Source organism: Penicillium chrysogenum, assembly GCF_028827035.1.
Source record: "Penicillium chrysogenum strain IBT 35668 chromosome Unknown utg000005l_segment0_segment0, whole genome shotgun sequence".
Classification (NCBI taxonomy): domain Eukaryota; kingdom Fungi; phylum Ascomycota; class Eurotiomycetes; order Eurotiales; family Aspergillaceae; genus Penicillium; species Penicillium chrysogenum.
The window spans coordinates 3,151,222-3,172,111 of NW_026622753.1; the positions used below are offsets into that span (position 1 = coordinate 3,151,222).

The window sequence follows — 20,890 nt, forward strand, 5'->3', positions numbered from 1 at the left end:
TGAATGCGAGTATCTGTTGGAGATAAGCCATAGTGACATCCATGTTTCAAGCACTCAATCACAGACCTCCTGTGGCTGTAATGAGGTTTTTACAAGGCAAAAACGTGCAAGCTGTCTAACATCGTTATCAAAGATGAGCCCGGCATGACAGTTCTTGTTCAGTATTATAACAGGCAATCTCTCGCGAACCAAGTGAACGGCATACCTACCTGTATGAGAGATGGGCTCTCTCAGCGACAATTAGGGTTTAACCAGCCAGTCCACGTTCTGTTAAGCTTGCAGGCGGTGTGGAACTATAATAACCTTGTTTGACGCATCGAATTAGGTAGCATTCTATACGAAGCTAACCAGCAGTACTGAATATGGTTGCCAAATGGACACAAATTATTGGGTACATACCTACCTACATAGGTACTCATATGACAGATGAACCTATGGTCCTGCAGGTTGTGTCACACAGTGAGTGTGTGACTCTTGCAGTCAAATAGTAGATAGCAATGCATGGGATGGGTCCTACAGGAGGCAGCAGCGCTAATCACTAAGATGGTATGCCTTATTCAAATCGGAGGGACCATACACTCCACAGTCACTCTTTCAGCAACACAGGAAGATGTCGGCGTGGTATTGAACCGAGACACCATGGAACTAACCAGGAGTGCTTGTTGAATACCGAACTTCCAAGTGTCAAATCTAGTAGTCTAACTTGACGGCACTCATCCCTCCACCAACAAGACATTTCGAAGCCTCCCACACAGTAGAGTTCTAGCAAAAACATTAGGCTCACATGGGAGTGCGAATAAGTAGCGGTGCAAATTGGATAACATTGTTCTACTGAACATTATCAAAGCATAATAAGCATGCAGAAGTGTAAAAGTGTAGAAGTATGGAAGTATGGAAGTGGAATGATCAAGGCCTAGGCCTATGATCGTCCTTTTCGACCTCCATCCTCTCCGCCTTGCTCTCCGCCCAACAGTGCGTCACCGCCTACAGAGTACAACCTTCGACAATGTCTCTCCAGACTACAATTCTCACTCGCAATAATACTGCTTTCCTTCCGTTGCTAGGTTTGTCACCAGGAACCTTTTTTTCTTCGTGTCTTTATCGTTCTGTCCAGGCCTCCATAATCACAATCCTGTGTTACTTTGCTCTCGACTTCGCATTACTTCGCTTGCACTTCAACGGGCAAATCATCCGTAACTCAACCTGTGCCTGGCGCATCACATACTCTACGTCACCGAATACTTCGTCGCGTCTTTCTGTGAATTTGGACTTGCCCGTGAACCACCTAAAGTTAACAATAATCCCTCATTACGATACCGACTATCTTGGAACGCGTCCTCTTCCTCTGCCAATACCATCGTTTATCTTCCTTAAACCCACTGCTGGATGTTCTGATCAGGTCTCCAGATATTTGTCTCTCGAAGACAGGGTGGACGGCCGGTGGGCCGTCTCACAGATCGAAGGCGGCAGGAGATATTGGAGAAAAGGTGTCGATTTCAAGTGACGCCTTCGCGCCCCTGCTCTTAGGGCGGACTATTCCAACAACTACCCCGCGTCACTTATTCTGCTTTCTTATTCTTCTTTTTTCTCTTTTTACCTTCAATTCTAAACACTAGACTGGCGATGGATGCGCAGTATCCCTTTGCTTCCCGCGACGACATTTGGCGTGTCTTTGACGAGTTGAAGGAGCTCCACATTGCCCAGTACGAGCAAGGAGAACGACTCGCACAACTGGAGCGTCGCCGGGACGACGATGCTCGACTGAGGAGTCCTTGGTGTCCTGTGTCACCGTTTCCGCAATCGGCTGGAGCGATCGCTCCAGGTAGTCCACCTCTGCCCTCCAGTATCAGTTCGCCACTTACCAAGACATCCCTTTCAGACCCCACCTTCCCCTCCCCCGGATGCTTTTAAAGGATTCGATCAAGGCCACCATTCCGCAATGGCTAGTTCTGCTGTGGGATTTGACGCCGAGGACGAGCCTAGACGGGGTGCATCGCGGGCCAACAGTGTCCGTTTTGACGAAAGTGCTATCCACGGGAACGGCCAGGCTAGCCGTTCCAGCAACGACCTTCCTTTGCGGACCGGCAGCGGCTTGAGTACCCACCCACTTCTTGAACGGACATTTTCTCACCAGTCTGATGGAAGATTGAGTTCATCCGGCCACTCACACCATTCCGCTCGAACTAATAGCCTGCGCCTGAACACCACTCGACTGCTTGGTACTACGCCTATCGAATCCCCTTTGATTCCCCCTCCTGGACTCTTCTTGCTGGGACCGGTCCCGTCCATTATTCGGTGCTGGTTGACAGATACTTTCACTAATGGCTCTCTCCTCTACGCAGCCGTTTGCTCGGGCTCTTACGTCTCAACTTTGGGTCTTTCCATGGTCCGTGAATTTGGGATGGAGAACATGATCGTGCGCGAGAGCGATGTCCAGTACATCAAACTGCCGCTGTATCTCCCCGAAGCACTTATTCACCCATCTTCGTCGCGCCCCGGAACCCCTACTCACCAAGTTCCAACCGTGACCATTCGCTTTGTGGTTCGCGAGATAGATGTCGGCGACGGCTCAATTCAGATCATCATTGGAAGCGATGTGATGCGTGCACACAATGCTGATATTTTATTCTCGCAAGATAAATTGATCATGGTGGACGACGACCACAACCGCGTGTCTGTTCCCCTCGTGCGTCCCGAGAAGGACTCCGTGTTTAAGTCTCTTTGCACTTATCCCGGTACTTCAAATTCCGGAGACATACTGGGGCCTCCTACTAACGGAAATCCATCCGTCGGTATCATTGGCCGGCCTGCCAATGTTCCCCAGAAACCGGCCTCTGCGCCCCCATCGGCTCGTCTGCCTGGCAGCGAGAATATTGATCCTCACAAGTCCCACCTACAGAACTCCCAGGCTCATGCTCACATTTCAGCTGAAACTCGTCCGGCCTCTGCCCATCCACCGACTTCTGAGCCTACTAAAACCGAGGATATGTCTTGTTGGAGCTCATGGCGTCGCGATGCCAAGAAATCCACCACCACCCAGAAGCCGGCCGATAAACGCGAGATGAAGGTCTTCCGCACCGGAAAATCTGCCAGCCATGCGAACTCCACAACTTCGGTCTCGGCTCCTGGCAGTGCTACCGCTGAGCAGGCCGACAAGTCGTCTGTACCATTTACTTCTGTCCACCATCCGACTACTCCTTCGGACAGACATGGTACACTGAATCCCGTGGGTGGTGCATCGGCGTTTGGATGGCTCAACTCGCCCCATCACAATGCCTCGTCCTAGATGGAACAGACTAGGCTTGGCTTTTATGTTTGATTACATCCGAATCTGAAATGATCTCGGTTTTACAACATGATACGGAAGGGTTGTGATCCCGTATGGATCAGAAAAAAGTGAGAAATTGACCAGGCGCTGGGTTCCAAGTCTGCCAACGGAGAAGGGAAACCACTTTTTCTTTTTTAGCTTGTAGTATTGCCGGAATGATAGCAAAGGACAGCCTACCAGGTAACCAAAAAAAATGAGAAACAATGATATGATTACTGCTTAATTTCACGTGGCTAATGCCAATATCAAGTAGCATTTCATCTCACCTGGTATATAACCCTCCAGGGCTCATCTATTCGTGTGTAACCTCCCTAGGGAAGACTAGTGTTCTATAGAGCGAGCCCTCCAAGTGGACTTAAGGACTGAAAACTAATATTCTTTATAGAGGGCTTTCTAGAGGGCTACCCAAAGATATAAAGAATATTAGTTTTCAGTCTTTAAGTCCACTTACATGTAGTCCTCAGATCATATGGAGGTCCATACATACGTATATAAGCAACAACGAACCTTGGAACGAACATTTTATCCCGGAACAGATGTTACAACCTGCCCCTGGACTGACGAGTTACACACTAGGCCAAAAAGACCACTATATCTGAGCGTTACGCTCAGATATTCCAGGCTCCGATATATATAGTGCGTGTCGTGACAACAGACAAGCTAACATCATCAAAAGCCCATGGTCACAGAGGTAAGGAAAACTTATCCCTTCGGGCTCCTCATCCGTTCAATATCACTGCTAAATTAGCATCGATCTAGGTCTAGGACAAGTCCCTTCGCGAGCAATAACAATGGCACGTCTGCTGGACCTTCCAGCTGAGCTGATTCTAGCCATCATTGACTACCTACAAGTGGACACGAAGGAGGCATCACTGCTATTCGATAGACTTGGATATGACCAGGTCTATGCGCCCGAGCCTCCACTGAGCGTCAGCCGCCTTCATTCTTTCCTGCTCGCCAACTGTCGCCTGAACAGCCTTCTACAGCCACTGTTATATCGCGATATCTTCGTTCGCAGAAATGTTCAGCTGAAGCAGCTCTCCCGGAGTCTTCAGAATAACCCGAGTCTCAAGGAACACATCATCTCGGCGACCCTCCCATGGCACTCCTCTATGCATGGCACTCTCAATGGTATCTCTCATTTCTTCTGGTTCAACAACCTACGAACCCTTACTATTTACGGCTTCTGTGATTGGGATTCATTGAAGTTTGACGATTCACTTATTGGCACTTCGTCTGTTGAATGTCTAAGACTGATTGCTTGTGGGGCGCACGAGCAGCCTTTAACCACTCTGTTAAGCTGGCCGGTGGCGTTGAAAACGCTTTACTACGGTATCGACAAACGCGAGTGGAGACTCAATTATCTGTTCCAATTAAAGCGCACACTCTGGACGCGTGCTGTTTTTATGCGCGCGTTGCAACGGCAAAAAGCAACGCTGGTAGAACTGACACTGGCAAGGCCATGGGATGATGAAGACTACCTGCGCAATGGACCTCATCTTGACCTGAGCGAGTTCACATCCCTCAAAACTCTGCGTATTTGTCACACCTTTCTCGGTGTAAATAGTCACACTCCATACGAGGCCTGGGAGGGCTTACCCCACAGTCTGGAGGTGTTGGAGGTCTCCTATGACGACACAGACCGCGCTCTACTCGTATGGGCTAACTATAAGTACGACCGTTTTGTTCTTCACTTGATCCACCACAAGAGAACGTATCGCACGCATTTACACACAGTGATCATCCACTCGACGGAAAAAGTCCACGATCTCGAAACAGGGGAGAAACGGCCCATTGGTCTCTTGACATGGCCGTCGCTCACGCGTGAAGCTGAATCCGCTGGTATAGAGCTGAAGATGGGGTTGGGATACGAAGATGCTCCAACCACGAGAAAAGTGACGTTTCCAAGTCCCTGAAACTCAGTTAACCCAGACAGTCTATGCAACGAAGTGATAATAAAGTGATAACGGAGTGATAGTGAGATGTATCCATATACACAATGCATTCATTCCTCGGACCTTTAGTTACAAAGTCAAATACTCGATTCCTATAGATTCAAATCTTTGAAAAAACCCCCAAAGCCCCCTTCGTAGTCTCTTTTGTCTCCTTAACAAGCCCACTAACAGTCCGGAAGGACTCATGCGCAGCATCACCAAGAATCTCAAAAAGCACACTCTCACTACTCGTAACAACAGCCCCAGCATCCCTCAATCTAGCAAGCGCAATCCCCCTCTCCTCGGGGTTAATACTGCTAACGCCATCGACGAGGATGTAAACGCGGTGACCGCGCTCGAGGAAATCGAGCGTCGTCTGCGTCACGCAGATATGCGTCTCGATCCCGACGATTATCACGTCGAGGGGCGTGGAATCTGGCGCTGGGATCAACTTCTCGATATCCGGGGTTATCATTGAGAAGAGGGTTTTGTCTACGTCGGCGCGGATGTGTAGGCCGTTGAGGTGTTGTTGGAGTTCTGTTACGGTGTTGCCGAGTTTGGCGCGGTTTTGAGTCGTTATGAACACGGGGATTTGGAGGGTTGAGGCTGCGCGGAGCATTTTTTCTGTTGTCGAGACGCTGTTGGGTTGGTTGGCTTTTTGTTTCGATTAGTTTTGGGATATGGACTCGTACAGTTTGGGGAATTCGTAGATTCCATTGCGGAATTTTTCTTGGATGTCGCAGATACTGTATTAGACGGGCTATCAGCTTTGGCCTTGAGAGGGTATCTTTTAATTGATACTGGAGATTTTGCATACAAGAGTGCGGGATTGCCTGGTTTAATGTTAGTGACTTGCATTGTGAAATTCGGGGGCTTCTTACGAATTCGAGATGCGCGCGTGGTGACAGCCATGATTGCGATCGGTGGTAGTGTCTAGGGGATTCGTGTAGGAGTACGAGTAGGAAGATAGAAGAAGTAGAAGAGAAGAAAATGGCGGGGGAACGGGAATCGGAGAAGTCGCAGATGCGGGGAAGCCGAGGGAAAATGGACTGGTAGACTTGACATTGTGTTTTGATATGTTTTGATCTTTTTATTGTTGTTTTCAATCAATTATGATAACTTTTGCATTGGTATGTACACATCGTCTACTAATCTAGATATCTATAGCTTCACCTCGTGCACCTTGGCCCGGCCGGCGAACCAGCTATCGTCACCGTTTGCCGCCGCTGTACGGATGGCGTAAAGTTCATCGACGAATGCCGGGACGAAGCTGCCCGGCCCGCGAACATACTCTTTGGCCGCGGCGTTCTCCGCCGCAATCTCATACATGAGGATTCCGGACAAAACTGCGAGGAGCCTGTCGGAACGGTGGGCAGCCAAGAAGCAACCGGAGATTGTGCCAATGGCACAGCCAGTCTGTAGATTTACGTTAGCTATGTACTAAAAAGAGGAGTGTGTAGAGGTTGCATACTCCGGTCACTTGGCCCAGGTACGGGTGGCCATTCTCGACCGCAATGACCCGCTCGCCATCGCTGAGGTAGTCTGTTGCTCCGGTCAATAGCACAACGTTTCCTAGATGAAATTAGAACGAAGAAATCACAGATAGAGATTCCTAGATTACTCACGCTCTCTGCGAGCCAGGTCCCGAGCCAACGTGGCTTTTTGATCGCCGTCAAGGGTACTCGGTCCGCTGTCGACACCGCGCTGCTGAACAGCACTGCTACCCCAAACTTGGCGAATCTCTCCCTCGTTGCCCTTGATGAGATCAAAGTAACCCCCGGCCATAAGTTGAGCCACTGCGTTGCGGCGAATGTGTGTCGCAGCCGCACCGACTGGGTCGTAGACCACTGGGTTGCCCCGATCATTGTATGCCTTAATGGCTTTCACGTAGTTTGAGACACTCTCACTAGTCAATGTACCCATGTTGATCAGAAGAGCACCATCAAACTTGCACAAGTCCGTGGCTTCATCGCCGTACGGAGACATGATGGGAGATGCGCCACTATAGAACGGTTAGCATGGAAAATGGCTTGGCTAAATACAATATACTGACATAGAAAGGGCAACGTTGGCCACAAAGTTCGAAACAACGAAATTGATCATGTTGTGTACAAGAGGATGCACCTCTACCATCTTACGGATGATCTGGGGCACCTCATTCAACAAGGCCTCGGCCTCGTTAGCACGTGGAGGGTTGGCGATCTGCGCAAACCGGGGAGGGTTGCGGATGAGCTCGACGAAGTGCTCGGCAGATGCTTTAGGGTCGTCGGCTCCCACGATAGCACTAACTATGGCCACTCCATCCAGTGCTTTCTTCGGTGACTGAGACTGATAGAGCACTCGTTGAACATTGGAGTGATTGATGCCACCGATGGAAACTGTGCCTATGGGGGAATCTTTAATGGCATCCAGGATGACTTGCGTACCTGCCGTCCCGATGACTGACTTGGTATTGGTTTTACTAGGACAGTTAGCGCCTGTTGCTGGATCATTGGATATACTAGACATGTGGACTTACGTCGGGGTGGCAAACATGGTACCAATTCCGATATAGTCGGCGCCATCGGCGGTGGCTTTTCTTGCCTCCTCGACTGAGGATGTGCTGATACCTATGATAGCATTCTCCGGAAGAAGCTTCTTTGCCTCGGTGAAGCCTGTATTCGATGTTAGTCCATGTATCTTTGTAGGATCGTAGAAACGAACTCATGTCATCTTGACCTAGATGCACACCCTCCGCACCAATGGCAAGAGCCACATCAACCCGGTCATTGATCAGAAGAGGCACATTGTATTTCTTGGTTACCTGGTGTAGTTTCCGGGCAGTTTCCACCTGGACGCCAGTATCGTTGGTCTTGTCCCGGTATTGCACCACCGTCACGCCTGCAGCTTGTGGGTTAGCTGTATAATTGGCAGGAACGCCGGAGTCCTACTCACCTCCTTGAAGAGCACTTTCGACCACTGTACATAAATCTCGCCCCTTGAGAATGGCCGGGGTCGAATCCGTGACCAAATAGAGCGACAGATCTACGGTCATGGTGTCTTGGCCTTAGGCCGGACAAAGGTGGGGAGTTTCGGAGTAATAGATTTGAGGCTGTTTTGACAAAGAGATTCAAACCGGAATGAAGAGCGCTTCGACAGGGTCAGCAGGCTATACTCGTACAACACAAAACACCGTACTTGAGTGACCGAAGGAGCCCTGGAGATTACCGTTTATCGTTGTGTGGCCGTGGTGGGGTCTTGGAAGGTTCGGCCTGTACTGATCCGGTTTATACAACATTGTAAAATCCACTTACATCGCCTATATATGCTTCAATATTGTCAAGGGTTTATTCTGAAGCATAAATAGACTTGAAGTTAAGAAATCTCTCTTCGAATTAACCGTCCTGGAATACCTAGAATCTCCCATGTCCTACATTCGACTGTCAATGGTCCTTTATACTCCGAGTTATTCCCGGCACGTGCTCGCTGACATAACCGTGATTTGTCAAATTCTGCTATTTCTTTTCTTCCTCTTCTTTTTCTCCCCCAACAACACACAAACACTTCACAGGCATCGAGTTATTTTCGAAGCCTTTATTTATCTACTGCGTGGAATTTCACTTCTACGCTACTCATTCTTCATAACTGGTTAGTTCGGCCTCGCCACCATCACTTGCCACCGTCCGCCAGGCCTCCGACATCTGACTCGGATTCCCCAAAGAACTTCAAACGTTCCCAGAAAGCAAAACATTGAGAAGTTTCCCGCGAACTTGTCTATGTATTCGTCCTCCGTCCAAAATTTCGAACATCACCTGCCGCTCAAGCTGCAAACGTTTCGCGCGCCGAAACCTTGCAGTATACACCTCAGATCCTGTGGCTGAATACCCCGGATCTTTCATCGATTTACTGTGAATTTTCCTAAAAGGATCGCACTCTATACCCACTAAAAAAAGGGAACTTGACACGCATGTCTTGTCTCATAAACAAAATCACCATCCAGAATCCTTCCAGCTTTCCCTTGAGCAATCACACTGCTACGTTCTTGTGAAACAACCGATCAATCTAACCGTCACCATGGCCACCGTCAACATTCGCCGGGATATCACTGATCCCTTCTATCGCTACAAGATGGAGAAGCTCCAGGCTAAGGTCGAGGGCAAGGGTAACGGTATTAAGACCGTTGTCGTCAACCTGAACTCGGTTGCCCAGTCTCTCAGTCGGCCTCCTGCTTATCTCATCAAGTACTTCGGATTTGAACTTGGTGCCCAGGCCAACGCTAAGCCCTCTGATGACCGTTGGATCATCAACGGTTCTCACGACGCCCCCAAGCTCCAGGATTACCTCGACGGTTTCATTTCCAAGTTTGTGCTATGCAAGAAGTGCAAGAACCCCGAGACCGATGTCATTATCAAGGATGAAAGGATCACCCTGGACTGCAAAGCTTGTGGTCAACGCTCTGATGTCGACCCTCGCCTCAAGCTGAGCACCTTCATTGTTCGCAACCAACCCAAGGGTGGCAAGAAGGAGAAGAAGAAGTCCCGCCGCGAGCGAGAGAAGGAGAAGGCTGCCAATGGCGAGGAAGCCAGCCCCGGCGACAGCCAGAACTCCGAGAATGGCGAGGATGAAGATCTTGCCATCGAAGCTAACAGCGACGATGAAGTGACCCGTCAGGCCCAGGCCATCGAGGCTGAAAAGGAGATTAAGGATGATGAGTGGGCCGTCGACGTTTCCGAGGAGGCTGTGAAGGCTCGTGCCAAGGATCTCCCCTCGGACCTGAAGCGTGCCCTTGTCATTGAGGATGGTGACGACGAGGGAGCTGATGGACCCTCGTCCTACGAGCAGCTGGGCAGCTGGATCGTTGACACCGCTGCTGAGAAGGGCGGTGTTACCAACGTCACCGATGTTGAGATCTACATGAAGGCCAAGGAGTTTGGCATTGAGAACAAGCACAAGACTGTTGCCGTCTTGGCACAGAGCATCTTCGACGAGAAGATCGCCAAGCAGATCGAAGGCCGTGCTGGTTTGCTCAAGAAGCTGATCACCTCCGATCGACATGAGAAGGCTTTCCTCGGTGGTACCGAGCGCTTCGTCGGCCAGGACCACCCTGAGCTCGTCGCCCAGGTCCCTGCCATCTTGCTGGGCTACTACCAGAACGACCTTGTGTCTGAGGAAACCCTCAAGGCATGGGGTGCCAAGACCAGCAAGAAGTACGTCGACATCTCGACCAGCAAGAAGATCCACAAGGCTGCCAGGCCCTTCATCGAGTGGCTCGAGAATGCCGAGAGCGACGAGGAGAGTGAAGAAGAGAGCGAGTAGACGGTAACCGTTGTGCACGCTGTTTTGTCCTCTTGGTTATTTGCTATCTGCGTCCATTCTTATATCGAACACAGACATTTTTGGACCTCTGTCTGACCGGCCATTGCGCATGGACAGATCAGTTCGGTTGTCATGTTAGTTTTAGCTCACCAATTGCCACTCCTTTACAATGAATATCAATATTGTATCATCTATCCAGTCCATCCATATCATCAGCACTAAGGTACCTGTACAAGTGAAGTAGAGCAAAATACAATATAGTCATGTCCCATGCTATGCAATGCTATCAACGGAAAGCGAGAACTAGAACACTAACTCAGCTAGTCTAACCGGCTCTCCATCGCCATTGAAAGGGAGATCAGTAGCGCCTGTAGTAACCACATCCGGTCCCAAGCGATGCCGCATAAAGGCAAACCACGTCAAGTCCACATTCCAAGCCTCCATTGCCCGAATGGCATCCTCAACAGAAACCATACTTTCACCAGATGCAGAATCATCCACAGACATAGAAGTCCTTGAGGAAATGAAATAATACTCGGGCCCAACAAACAGCGCAATCCAGCCACAAAGCATTTCACATATCCTGTCACCCACTTCCAACGGTAACCGGACATGCGAGAGAACCGTGGTAAATAGGGAGATCAACGCACGCCACAGACGATGGTGCGGCGTGAAGAATTTCGATCCCGGCGTCGACGGCGAGAGCGAAAGGGACGAAGAGAGGGCTAAGTGCAGAGTGGACGCCATATCTCCTGGTTTAGCGACAGCGCCAGGCACAGTCGTTGCCTGGGACCTGGCACGGCGCTCGTTCGCAGCCTCGGCATCGGCGCGCACCTTCTCCCACACGCGGCGGTATAGCCGGTCCCAGCGGGGGAATTCGGTTTCGACGCGCGTGGCCATGAAATCGCCTGCGCCTTTGCACATTGCTTCCATGGCCTCACAGGCTGTTACCGTGACGAAGATCTCTTCTTGGTGGTCGGGGGTTTCGGGCTTGCGGGTTGATTCTGTGGATGGGGTGGCGATGAGGGATTTGGATGTTTCGTTTGCTTGTGATGAAGGGAAGATTACTCGGCTTGCTACTGTGGGCCAGAGCTCGTTGATTAAAGGGAGGAAGCTGGTTTCGTTTTGGGATAGGGCGGGTAGGACATCGATGAGGATTGAGAGGAGGGAGCGTCGGAGGTAGGGAGATGGTGAGGTTAGGTGGGATGGGATTGATTTGACGATGTGGAGGAGGAGGGCATGCGTTTTGGTGAGCGGCTTCTCGGCGTCTTCTGGTTCTTTGGGAGGTGGGAGTGGTGGTTCCTCTGATTCGGCTTGGTCCAGGAGCTCTTCGATGGACGGCTCTGGAGGAGGTTTGTCGTATGTTTCTGACCATGGCTTTTTGGGATGGGGGATTTTGCCATCAGCATCTGCTAGTGCATCCTCAGCATGCCGTTTCGCTTTGCGGTTGGCAATGTCTGCGGCGATGCTCGAGATTGAGAGATTCTGGTATTGAGACTTGCGGGTATCGTGGGAGCCATTCCCTTTTCCCTCGTCGATTGTGAGCAAAGATGGTTTTCTCGCTCCTTCCTCGACGACTGCAGCTAGCGTTTTGAACATCATCTCAACGAGTTTCGGATAGCCGTGGTATAGATCCAGGATACCAAATACAGAATCAACCAGATCATCTAGATAAGGTATCAACCGGGCACCGCAAAGTTTGACCATCATGAACAGGACCTGTGGCGGATAAGGTGATACGTCGAAGGTATTAAGTTTCAAGGCCACCGAGTTCACCAAATAGTCCACGTTCTCAATGATCATAGTACTCGTGTCTGGGTAGTTGCAAGCACTGGTCAAGATATTCAGACATGTCATGGCGTGGCGTTGGAGGTTAGGATTCTGTGATGCCAACAACTGCAAAGTTGGGTAGAGCGCGTCCATGAGTTCAGGCCGGAAAGCCTCGCCAAGTTGTTGAGCTTGGAGAGCCACGGATTCCAGAGCAAGTGCTGATGTACGCCAGTCTCCTGTCCCATCAACTGACAGTTCGTTCAGTATATTTATTGAGATATAATACAACTCCTCAATCATTCCGCCACGGCCAGTTAATGAGATGGACCCCTCAATATGATCAAGAGAGATGAAATCGTCAAAGCTGGCTGTTTCCGTAGCGGTGTCACGCAAGAAAGTCATCGCCAACCAGAAAGGTGCAATAGCGGAACCACCTGACGTTGTGTGCATACGGTTGACAATCGATCGAGTGATCTCATTCCCAGACTCAGACAAGTTCAACCTAGTAATCATTGACCGTAGATCTTTGAGAGTTTGTTGCTGGCTTTGGTGTTCCAAAATAATGGGTGGGAACACCTTGGATCTAGCATCAGTGCTGAGCACCTCCCAGTTGAAGCCAGCATCCATTGAGGCCAACGGCTGGAGAGAATTGGTGTTCTGTTTGACAACAGCACCAACGCTATCGCATAGGCCGGATGCCAAACCGCTGGTAAGCAAATCTGACCCAGACTGAACTTGGGACAGGATCTGGAAAACGGTGGAGATCTGACGAAGCCCCCACTGCTTAGCAGTTTCATCGTTGCCTTGCATGATTCGAGGGAAAGAAGTGAGCCAAGTATGCAGCGATTCCTTTAACGAATCCAACACTGCAGGGTATGTTGTGGCAAGATGAGTTAGGTTTCTGTAGGCTTCATTCACTCCCTCGTCCTCTTTATCTGCTAGAACGACAACTGTTTCAACCATAATTGGGAGAGACTCTGACAGTGTGGTCTGGCACTCTTCGATTACCATCAGGCAGAGGTCTTGGATGGCAGACTGAACCTCTGGTCGCTGATGACGGCGAACCTGGACAACATTGGCCAGCGCAAGCTTGATCTGCGTTGTGGTGGCCTTCAACCAGGCTTCATCCAGAGCTACCTTGTCGCTTCCCAGCTCCGGTGGGGAGACTTCTGAGGCGACACGGTCATTGAGAACAGCTCTTAGGAGCTCCGTGAGAATCTGCAAGGAAGTCTCGAGGAGCTTGTATGACCTGCGGGTCTGTGTCGATGGCCGTAAAATCTTAGCCAGTGCCGACACAGTTCGCGGCATGATGCTAGCAAGCACCACGCGGTCCGTGACTCGAGCATAAAGTGCTTGCAAAGCCTTTGCGGCTGCTAGACAAAGCTCATCTAATCTATCATCGACAATTCCCTCAAGCAGAATATATACTGTTTGATCGACAACAGTTGCGGTGCCGATCTCGTGATAGATTGTCCGTTCCGGGACAGCTCCTTTTAAGACCGTGAATATAGCACTGAGACAGTCAAACCCAGCAATACACAGTTCTTCAGAAACCTTAGGCTTCGGTAGTTGCTTCTCTTCCGCTTTGTTTGGAGATCCTCCCACGATCAACGTCAACAGGATTATGAGTTGCTTGCCCATCGCAGGAGACAGCCGTTGACGCCATCCATCGGCGACCAGTATCCGCAAACAGTGAATGGCCGATTCTAAGCATCGTGCGGGTAGTCTTTGTGTTTCATTGAAGATGTGCGACAATGGAAAGAAAGCATATTCAGCTAGCTTCTCGTCGAGGGTATTGTTCCTCGCAAGTTCCTTTAAACAGTTGTGTACTGGGTCAAGAACTCGGGCTACATCGGCGGCGGAAGCTTGATTTCCTCGAAAACGCAGGCCCACGGAGCTGAGTTCGACGCATGGCGCTCGGAGCTACTCAGAGATCAGCACTGTTCGTCCTGAGAGCCGGATGATGCATATCATACCTGCTTGAAAGATTCCTGCCGGAGGTTGTCCATTGCAGCCAAACAAGGCTGGGCGGCGTTAGAGTCACAAGATAGTAGACAAGACGTTGAGTAGTACTAAATCAGTCTCAAAAGCCCCATTATAAACAGCGTCTAGCGCGACCCATCGTGATCGAATACAGCGGGACTGCATCCCAAAACTTTACCGCTCTGTCATCGTTTGCCGGCATAATCAAGCGGTGAATATAAATTATCCCAAACGGGCAAGATAACGCTGCACGTGATACGTTAGCGCGTCTCAACGCGTGGGAATCCCGACAGCTGCCTGCAACACGAGTGACAACCAGTGTTGCCTTGGCTATTTGGTTCAGGTCTGCTCGGACTATATATTGGGCCATATTCTGTGTCCATTTGACTCCGAGTTCAAACGCCTATGCGGGTTTTGCGGATTCAAGAGCTTGCGCTTTTATCGCTCTCGCGCTCGAGATCTAGCTTCTGCATACGATCTGCAGGACACCACAATTTCTTGACCACATCAATCTCAAAGCTATCGACGGGCTTGTTCTCCGCCAGTATTGCAGCCCAGCAAAAGAACGAAAGCAGTTTCTCATCATCACGAATCATGGCCGATGACAGGAGCAGGAAACAGGCTACCCTGGGGTATGTACGGGATAGACAGCAGACGATTGGGTGCGTCGACGATATTCGATGGCGCATGCGCCCTTTCCCTCTGACACCTCTCGGTTCTTCCTCTGGTTGACTCCGCTAATTCATTATATCCGTGTTGTAGGAGGTTTTTCGGCTCGGGCGCCAACCAACCACCGAAGAAGCAGACCACGTTAGCTTTTGGTGGAAAGAGACAAACAGCAAGCAGCGATACCGGTGATGTGGAGACCAATGATAACACCGACGGAATTGAGGTGGAAGTCGCCGCCGACTCAGCACCAACTGCTGCCCTTAACGGAACAGAGCCAACGAAGGGTGTGAAGCGGGAAAAGAGCGCCGAGGCGGAAGAAAGCGATGGGTCAGATATCCAACCTGTCTCTAAGAGACGACGAAAGGCCTCGGTGAAGACCTCTCCAGCTGTCAAGGAGCAATCGACATCCCCCAAGAAGCCCGAGTCTACAAAGCCAAAGGTTGAAGCGCCATCACCAAAACCAGCAGTACCAAAGCCCTCCGATGTTACTCCTGAAGAGAAGTCACCGTCAGTAGAAGAAGAGGAGGATCCATTGGAAAGCGAAGATGAAGATGACCTCAAGCCGGAACTCGCGAAGAAATCGATCGAAAAATTCCAAGCCAAATTGCAAGCCAGTGGTAAAGATCCATACCCAGATTGGAAAGCAGGCACTCCTGTCCCTTATGCTGCGTTATGTACCACATTTTCTCTGGTAGAGATGACCAGAAAGCGCTTGGAGATCACGGACCACTGTTCTCTTTTCCTTCGCCAGGTTCTTCGTCTGACCCCTGCCGATTTCCTACCCACTGTACAGCTGATGATCAATAAACTGGCTGCCGATTACGCCGGAATTGAACTGGGCATCGGGGAGTCATTGATCATGAAAGCTATTGGTGAATGTACCGGCCGCAGCCTTGCCGTCATCAAAGCCGATCAACGGGAAATCGGAGACCTGGGACTGGTCGCTGCCAAAAGCAGGTCAAACCAGCCTACCATGTTCAAGCCCAAGCCTTTAACTGTACGAGGTGTGCATGAAGGCCTTCTTGGAATTGCCAAGGTCCAAGGTCATGGATCACAGGATAAAAAGATTTCAGGCATCAAGAAACTGTTGTCTGCAGCCGATGCCGACACGGCTGGCAAAGGAGTGGATATTACCAAGGATAAGGGTGGTCCCAGCGAAGCTAAATACATCGTTCGCTTTTTGGAAGGTAAGCTGAGACTTGGACTTGCAGAGAAGACGGTTCTTGTCGCTGTCTCTCGGGCAGTCCAGACTCACGAGGCTGAATTAGCCGGCAATAAGATCCCGTCCGCTGAGGAAATGGCCGCGGGTGAAAACATCTTCAAGTCTGTTTACAGCGAGCTTCCTGCCTACGAAGTAATCATTCCTGCCGTTCTTGAGCATGGTCTCTTCAAGCTGCCTGAAGTGTGCAAGCTTTCTCCCGGAATTCCTATCAAGCCTATGCTTGCCAAACCGACCAAGTCTATCACCGAGGTTCTTGACCGGTTCGAAGGGAAGGAATTCACTTGTGAATATAAGTACGACGGAGAAAGAGCCCAGATCCATTTCGTGTCTCCGGACTCTATCCACCAATATCCTGGAGCTGTGAACACATTACAGAAGGACAGCAAGGGACTGTCCTCGATCTTTTCTCGCAACTCGGAAGATCTTTCGAAGAAGTATCCCGATGTTCTAGGCAAGCTTGACACCTGGGTCAAGCCCGACGTTAAGAGCTTCGTTCTCGATTGCGAAACGGTGGCATGGGATACGGAGGCCAAAAAGGTTCTTCCCTTCCAGCAACTGATGACTCGCAAGCGCAAGGATGTCAAAGCGGAAGATGTCAAGGTCAAGGTCTGTGTGTACGCCTTTGACCTTCTTTTCTTCAATGGAGAGGTAAGGTCATTTGTCTTTTTGGCGCATATATCACAGCGATTCGCTGAATCCCTCTTCTTGTCTTCTCCTTCCTAGTTGTTCATGCTAACTTTTCAACAGCCTTGCGTGAAGAAATCTCTACGAGAAAGACGAGAGCTAATGCATAAATGCTTCCAACCGGTTGAGGGGGAGTTCCAGTTTGCGCAATATGGCAACTCTAGTGTTCTTGATGAGATCCAAGAATTGCTCGAGGCTAGTGTTAAAGCTTCTTGTGAGGGTCTTATGGTGAAGATGCTGGACACAGCAGAGAGCGGTTACGAACCAAGCATGCGGAGTCGCAACTGGCTGAAGGTATGGTGCCTCTTGTTGATTAGCTCGACCGTTACTAACTTTTATACAGGTCAAAAAGGACTACCTCGCCGGTGTTGGTGACTCTCTTGATCTTGTCGTGCTCGGGGCCTACTATGGTCGTGGAAAACGTACTTCGGTTTATGGTGCCTTCCTTCTCGCTGCCTACAACCCCAGTAACGACACATATGAGACCATATGTAACATCGGCACTGGCTTCTCTGAGGTGCTACTTGAAGAGCTACACCAGACGCTAGTTCCCTTGGTGATTGACCGCCCAAAGCCATTCTATACTCATTCAACCGTCCCCAAGGACCAACCGGATGTTTGGTTTGAGCCAAGACTGGTGTGGGAAGTTAAAACAGCCGATTTGACCCTCAGCCCACGCTACCAAGCCGCTGCTGATGAGTTCCAAGGTACAACCGGCGGTGGAAAGGGCGTGTCTTTGCGTTTCCCGCGGTACATTAAATCCCGCGACGATAAGAAGCCAGACGAGGCCACTACCACCCGTGCTGTGGCAGAGATGTATCGGAAACAAGAAGCAGTTACCAAGGACACTACTAGCAAGGGAGGTGTGGATGACGACTTTGAGTATTGAAGCGATTTTGTCGGGCGCACTATAGCGAGTGTAATTGAATTCATTGGATATCTATCACGGCCCCTCTGGGTCGTATGCATTTTCCAGAATGGCACCATTGCTCAGATTGGGTGCATCATTAGGGCTTACCATATTGCCATGTGTAGCCTTCCAAGGTTCCTTGGACAGTTATATGATCCCACGGCGATTATAACCCGTAGGCATCAATTTAACTATTCATTTCCTTTTAACTCCACCACTTTCTGAGACAAAGCCCCTGTTGATCGGTATCCGATATCGTGACCTTATTCTAATCCCGGCTATCAACGGAATATCTCCGGACTCCGGGGTGCTTGGCGCTGCAAGCCAAGCAGCCGGACCCTGCTCGGGCCCTATGTCGGCCTGCGTCCGCCTTTCTTTGTTCGCAGCACGTCTCGCTAGCGTCTTTGAAATGGCCAACAGCACGAAATACCCATCATGCATATCTCTCTTGGCACCGAGGAATGTAACATGCCCCCCTTCGACGGCAAAGTGCTATCTCCACTATGCCTACTAGCTCACTGTGCGTGTGGAGTCCCAGCATTTATATATCGGTGACCGTCCGGAGTGCAGTCCGTCTGCTTTTCTGCGCGTTTCTCTTGACCTGTGTGGCTGGGTACTTGATTGACAATATGCGCGTGTTTCAATTGACAACGGCCCTCGGGTCGATCATCGTTTCTGCGACAGCTCTTACTCCCGAGTTAGTACTGATCTTCCCAACCGATTAATCCGTTCTACTTCTTGATTGGTTGTTGATTTTCTTTGTAGACAGCTTATCGCAGCTCCGCGACGGAGTGACGCTATTCCCAATCCATCAGGGGTAAGTCGCACAGTTGGATGCAGATATCGACAATGTTATTGACCTGGCATAGGAAGTCGCGCTCTTTTCCACCTCTGAATACTCCTTCGAGACCCATGCTACATCATCATGGTGGAGTCTGCTGGATCTGGAGACAGGGAAAGTGACTCAACTTACCAACGACAGCAATGTCTCCGAATTGACTTGGCTGGGGTCTACTGACTCGGGCCTGTTGTATATCAATGGCACAAATGCCGAGATTCCCGGGGGTACGGAGATTTGGGTGTCGGACACCTCTGATTTTGCCAACTCGTGGGTCTATATGCATATCTTAAATGGACAAAACATTACTAACTTTTGCGCAGTGCCTACAAGGCAGCTTCATTGCCTGCGCCGCTTTCTGGCCTCAAGACGGCCATCACCAAGTCTGGAGACATTAACTTCTTGGTGTATGGAGAGTCCTGGCCCAATGGAACGGCGTACAATAAAGAGCTTGTTGCCGCGCCTTTAAGCTCGGCACGGATCCACGACAGTATCTACGTCCGCCACTGGGATACCTGGCTCACGACGAGATTCAATGCTATCTTCTCGGGGACTTTGAAGAAGAAGAGAGCCGGACCCGGAGCGACATCCGCCTACACTTCTAGTGGACCTCTCAAGAACCTCGTCGCAGGAGTCAAGAACCTGGAGTCACCTTACCCTCCATTCGGCGATGCGTCTGACTACGACATCTCCTCCAATGGAACATTGGTGGCATTCAAGAGCAAGGCACCTGAATTACCGCGAGCAAACCACACTGCTTCGTATATCTATGTTGTGCCCCATGATGGATCCAAGAAGGCCGTGGCTATCAATGGCCCTGACAGTCCTGGCACACCGAAAGACATCAAGGGTGATTCGAGCAGTCCCGTCTTCTCCCCAGATGGCCGTCGCATTGCCTATCTCCAAATGGAAGATATCTCCTATGAGTCGGACCGTCGCACTGTCTACGTTTACACCATTGACTCCAAGGATACTATTCGTACATTGGCTAAGGACTGGGACCGGTCACCTGGTGCCATCAAGTGGACTGCTGACGGGAAGAGCCTGGTTCTGAACACCGAGGATTCTGCGCGCTCTCGGCTCTTCCTGCTACCCGCTGATGCTGGTGATGATTTCAAGCCTAAGAACTTCACCGATGGTGGCTCCGTGGCTGCTTACTACGGCCTGCCTAATGGAGAATACTTGGTTTCTAGTTCCGCTATCCATACCAGTCGTACAGTGTACACCGCGAAACCTGATGAAGGCGTCACAGGCGTTATTTTCTCTGCCAACGAAGTTGACCCCGCCCTGAAGAACCTTGATCCATCAGGCGTCGATGAGTTCTACTACAAGGGCAACTGGACAGATGTAAGTCTACCTTTCTCATGGAATTGAAGGGATGCTAACGTTATAGATTCATTCATGGATCATTTACCCTTCGGACTTTGACAAGTCAAAGTCTTACCCGCTCCTATTCTATATCCACGGTGGTCCCCAAGGTTCCTGGGGCGACTCCTGGAGCACTCGATGGAACTACAAGGTTTTCGCCGACCAAGGATACGTGGTTATCGCGCCCAACCCAACTGGAAGCACCGGTTTCGGTGATAAACTCACGGACGAGATCGCGAACAACTGGGGTATGTCATTCCCATCACTCATTCCCATTCTTACCTTCTAATGATCAACAGGAAGCTACCCTTACGATGACTTGGTTAAATGTTGGGAGCATGTCCGGGACAACTTCGACTTCATTGATACCTCTCGCGGCGTGGCAGCTGGCGCCAGCTACGGTGGCTTCATGATCAACTGGATCCAGGGTAATCCTCTCGGTCGCGAGTTCAAGGCGCTAGCCAGTCATGATGGCACATTTGTGGCCGACGCGAAGGTCTCGACCGAGGAACTTTGGTTCATGCAGCATGAGGTATGTTTCTTGTTCGTGGCATTTCCTCTATTCGTATACTGACTTCCAAAGTTCAACGGCACGTTCTGGGACAACCGAGAGAACTATCGTCGGTTCGACCCTTCGGCCCCAGAGCATATTAAGCAGTTCGCTACTCCACAGCTCATTATCCACAGCGACTTGGACTATCGTCTTCCCATCTCTGAGGGTCTGGCGCTTTTCAATATCTTGCAAGAGCGAGGTGTTCCGAGTCGGCTGCTCAGCTTCCCCGATGAAAACCATTGGTAAGTACAATGGAGCCTCTGAATGGGGATACATCACCGGAGAGTCAGTAAAGCTAACACGGCATTGAAATAGGGTCATCAACAAGGAAAACAG

General features: G+C 50.3%; 9 protein-coding genes across 9 annotated transcripts; 6 read left to right on the plus strand and 3 right to left on the minus strand.

Annotated features, from left to right (window-relative positions):
- Positions 1-1,623: 1,623 nt before the first annotated feature.
- N7489_009581 (uncharacterized protein) lies at positions 1,624-1,911 on the plus strand (the record flags this gene model as incomplete). The annotated part of the gene is made up of 1 exon (XM_056715331.1): positions 1,624-1,911. The coding sequence occupies one exon, from the start codon at positions 1,624-1,626 to the stop codon at positions 1,909-1,911; it is 288 nt and encodes a 95-aa protein (XP_056562953.1).
- A 28-nt stretch (positions 1,912-1,939) lies between these two features.
- Positions 1,940-3,286, plus strand: N7489_009582 (uncharacterized protein; the record flags this gene model as incomplete). The annotated part of the gene is made up of 1 exon (XM_056715332.1): positions 1,940-3,286. The coding sequence occupies one exon, from the start codon at positions 1,940-1,942 to the stop codon at positions 3,284-3,286; it is 1,347 nt and encodes a 448-aa protein (XP_056562954.1).
- An 833-nt stretch (positions 3,287-4,119) lies between these two features.
- Positions 4,120-5,244, plus strand: N7489_009583 (uncharacterized protein; the record flags this gene model as incomplete). The annotated part of the gene is made up of 1 exon (XM_056715333.1): positions 4,120-5,244. One exon carries the CDS (start codon positions 4,120-4,122, stop codon positions 5,242-5,244), a length of 1,125 nt encoding a protein of 374 aa, XP_056562955.1.
- A 139-nt stretch (positions 5,245-5,383) lies between these two features.
- Positions 5,384-6,174, minus strand: N7489_009584 (uncharacterized protein; the record flags this gene model as incomplete). The annotated part of the gene is made up of 4 exons (XM_056715334.1): positions 5,384-5,900; positions 5,955-6,008; positions 6,080-6,095; positions 6,144-6,174. 4 exons carry the CDS (start codon positions 6,172-6,174, stop codon positions 5,384-5,386), a joined length of 618 nt encoding a protein of 205 aa, XP_056562956.1.
- A 249-nt stretch (positions 6,175-6,423) lies between these two features.
- On the minus strand, positions 6,424-8,296 carry N7489_009585 (bifunctional hydroxyethylthiazole kinase/thiamine-phosphate diphosphorylase; the record flags this gene model as incomplete). The annotated part of the gene is made up of 7 exons (XM_056715335.1): positions 6,424-6,678; positions 6,734-6,834; positions 6,888-7,264; positions 7,316-7,723; positions 7,781-7,916; positions 7,966-8,142; positions 8,197-8,296. The coding sequence occupies 7 exons, from the start codon at positions 8,294-8,296 to the stop codon at positions 6,424-6,426; spliced, it is 1,554 nt and encodes a 517-aa protein (XP_056562957.1).
- A 1,019-nt stretch (positions 8,297-9,315) lies between these two features.
- N7489_009586 (translation initiation factor eIF5) lies at positions 9,316-10,557 on the plus strand (the record flags this gene model as incomplete). The annotated part of the gene is made up of 1 exon (XM_056715336.1): positions 9,316-10,557. One exon carries the CDS (start codon positions 9,316-9,318, stop codon positions 10,555-10,557), a length of 1,242 nt encoding a protein of 413 aa, XP_056562958.1.
- A 303-nt stretch (positions 10,558-10,860) lies between these two features.
- N7489_009587 (uncharacterized protein) lies at positions 10,861-14,336 on the minus strand (the record flags this gene model as incomplete). The annotated part of the gene is made up of 2 exons (XM_056715337.1): positions 10,861-14,250; positions 14,304-14,336. 2 exons carry the CDS (start codon positions 14,334-14,336, stop codon positions 10,861-10,863), a joined length of 3,423 nt encoding a protein of 1,140 aa, XP_056562959.1.
- A 568-nt stretch (positions 14,337-14,904) lies between these two features.
- N7489_009588 (DNA ligase (ATP) CDC9) lies at positions 14,905-17,774 on the plus strand (the record flags this gene model as incomplete). Its single annotated transcript, XM_056715338.1, has 4 exons — positions 14,905-14,942; positions 15,073-16,849; positions 16,949-17,179; positions 17,229-17,774. The coding sequence occupies 4 exons, from the start codon at positions 14,905-14,907 to the stop codon at positions 17,772-17,774; spliced, it is 2,592 nt and encodes an 863-aa protein (XP_056562960.1).
- Positions 17,775-18,424: 650 nt separating this feature from the next.
- Positions 18,425-20,800, plus strand: dppV (dipeptidyl peptidase DppV; the record flags this gene model as incomplete). The annotated part of the gene is made up of 7 exons (XM_056715339.1): positions 18,425-18,492; positions 18,561-18,612; positions 18,665-18,903; positions 18,957-19,980; positions 20,027-20,249; positions 20,301-20,533; positions 20,585-20,800. The coding sequence occupies 7 exons, from the start codon at positions 18,425-18,427 to the stop codon at positions 20,798-20,800; spliced, it is 2,055 nt and encodes a 684-aa protein (XP_056562961.1).
- Between the last annotated feature and the right edge of the window lie 90 nt (positions 20,801-20,890).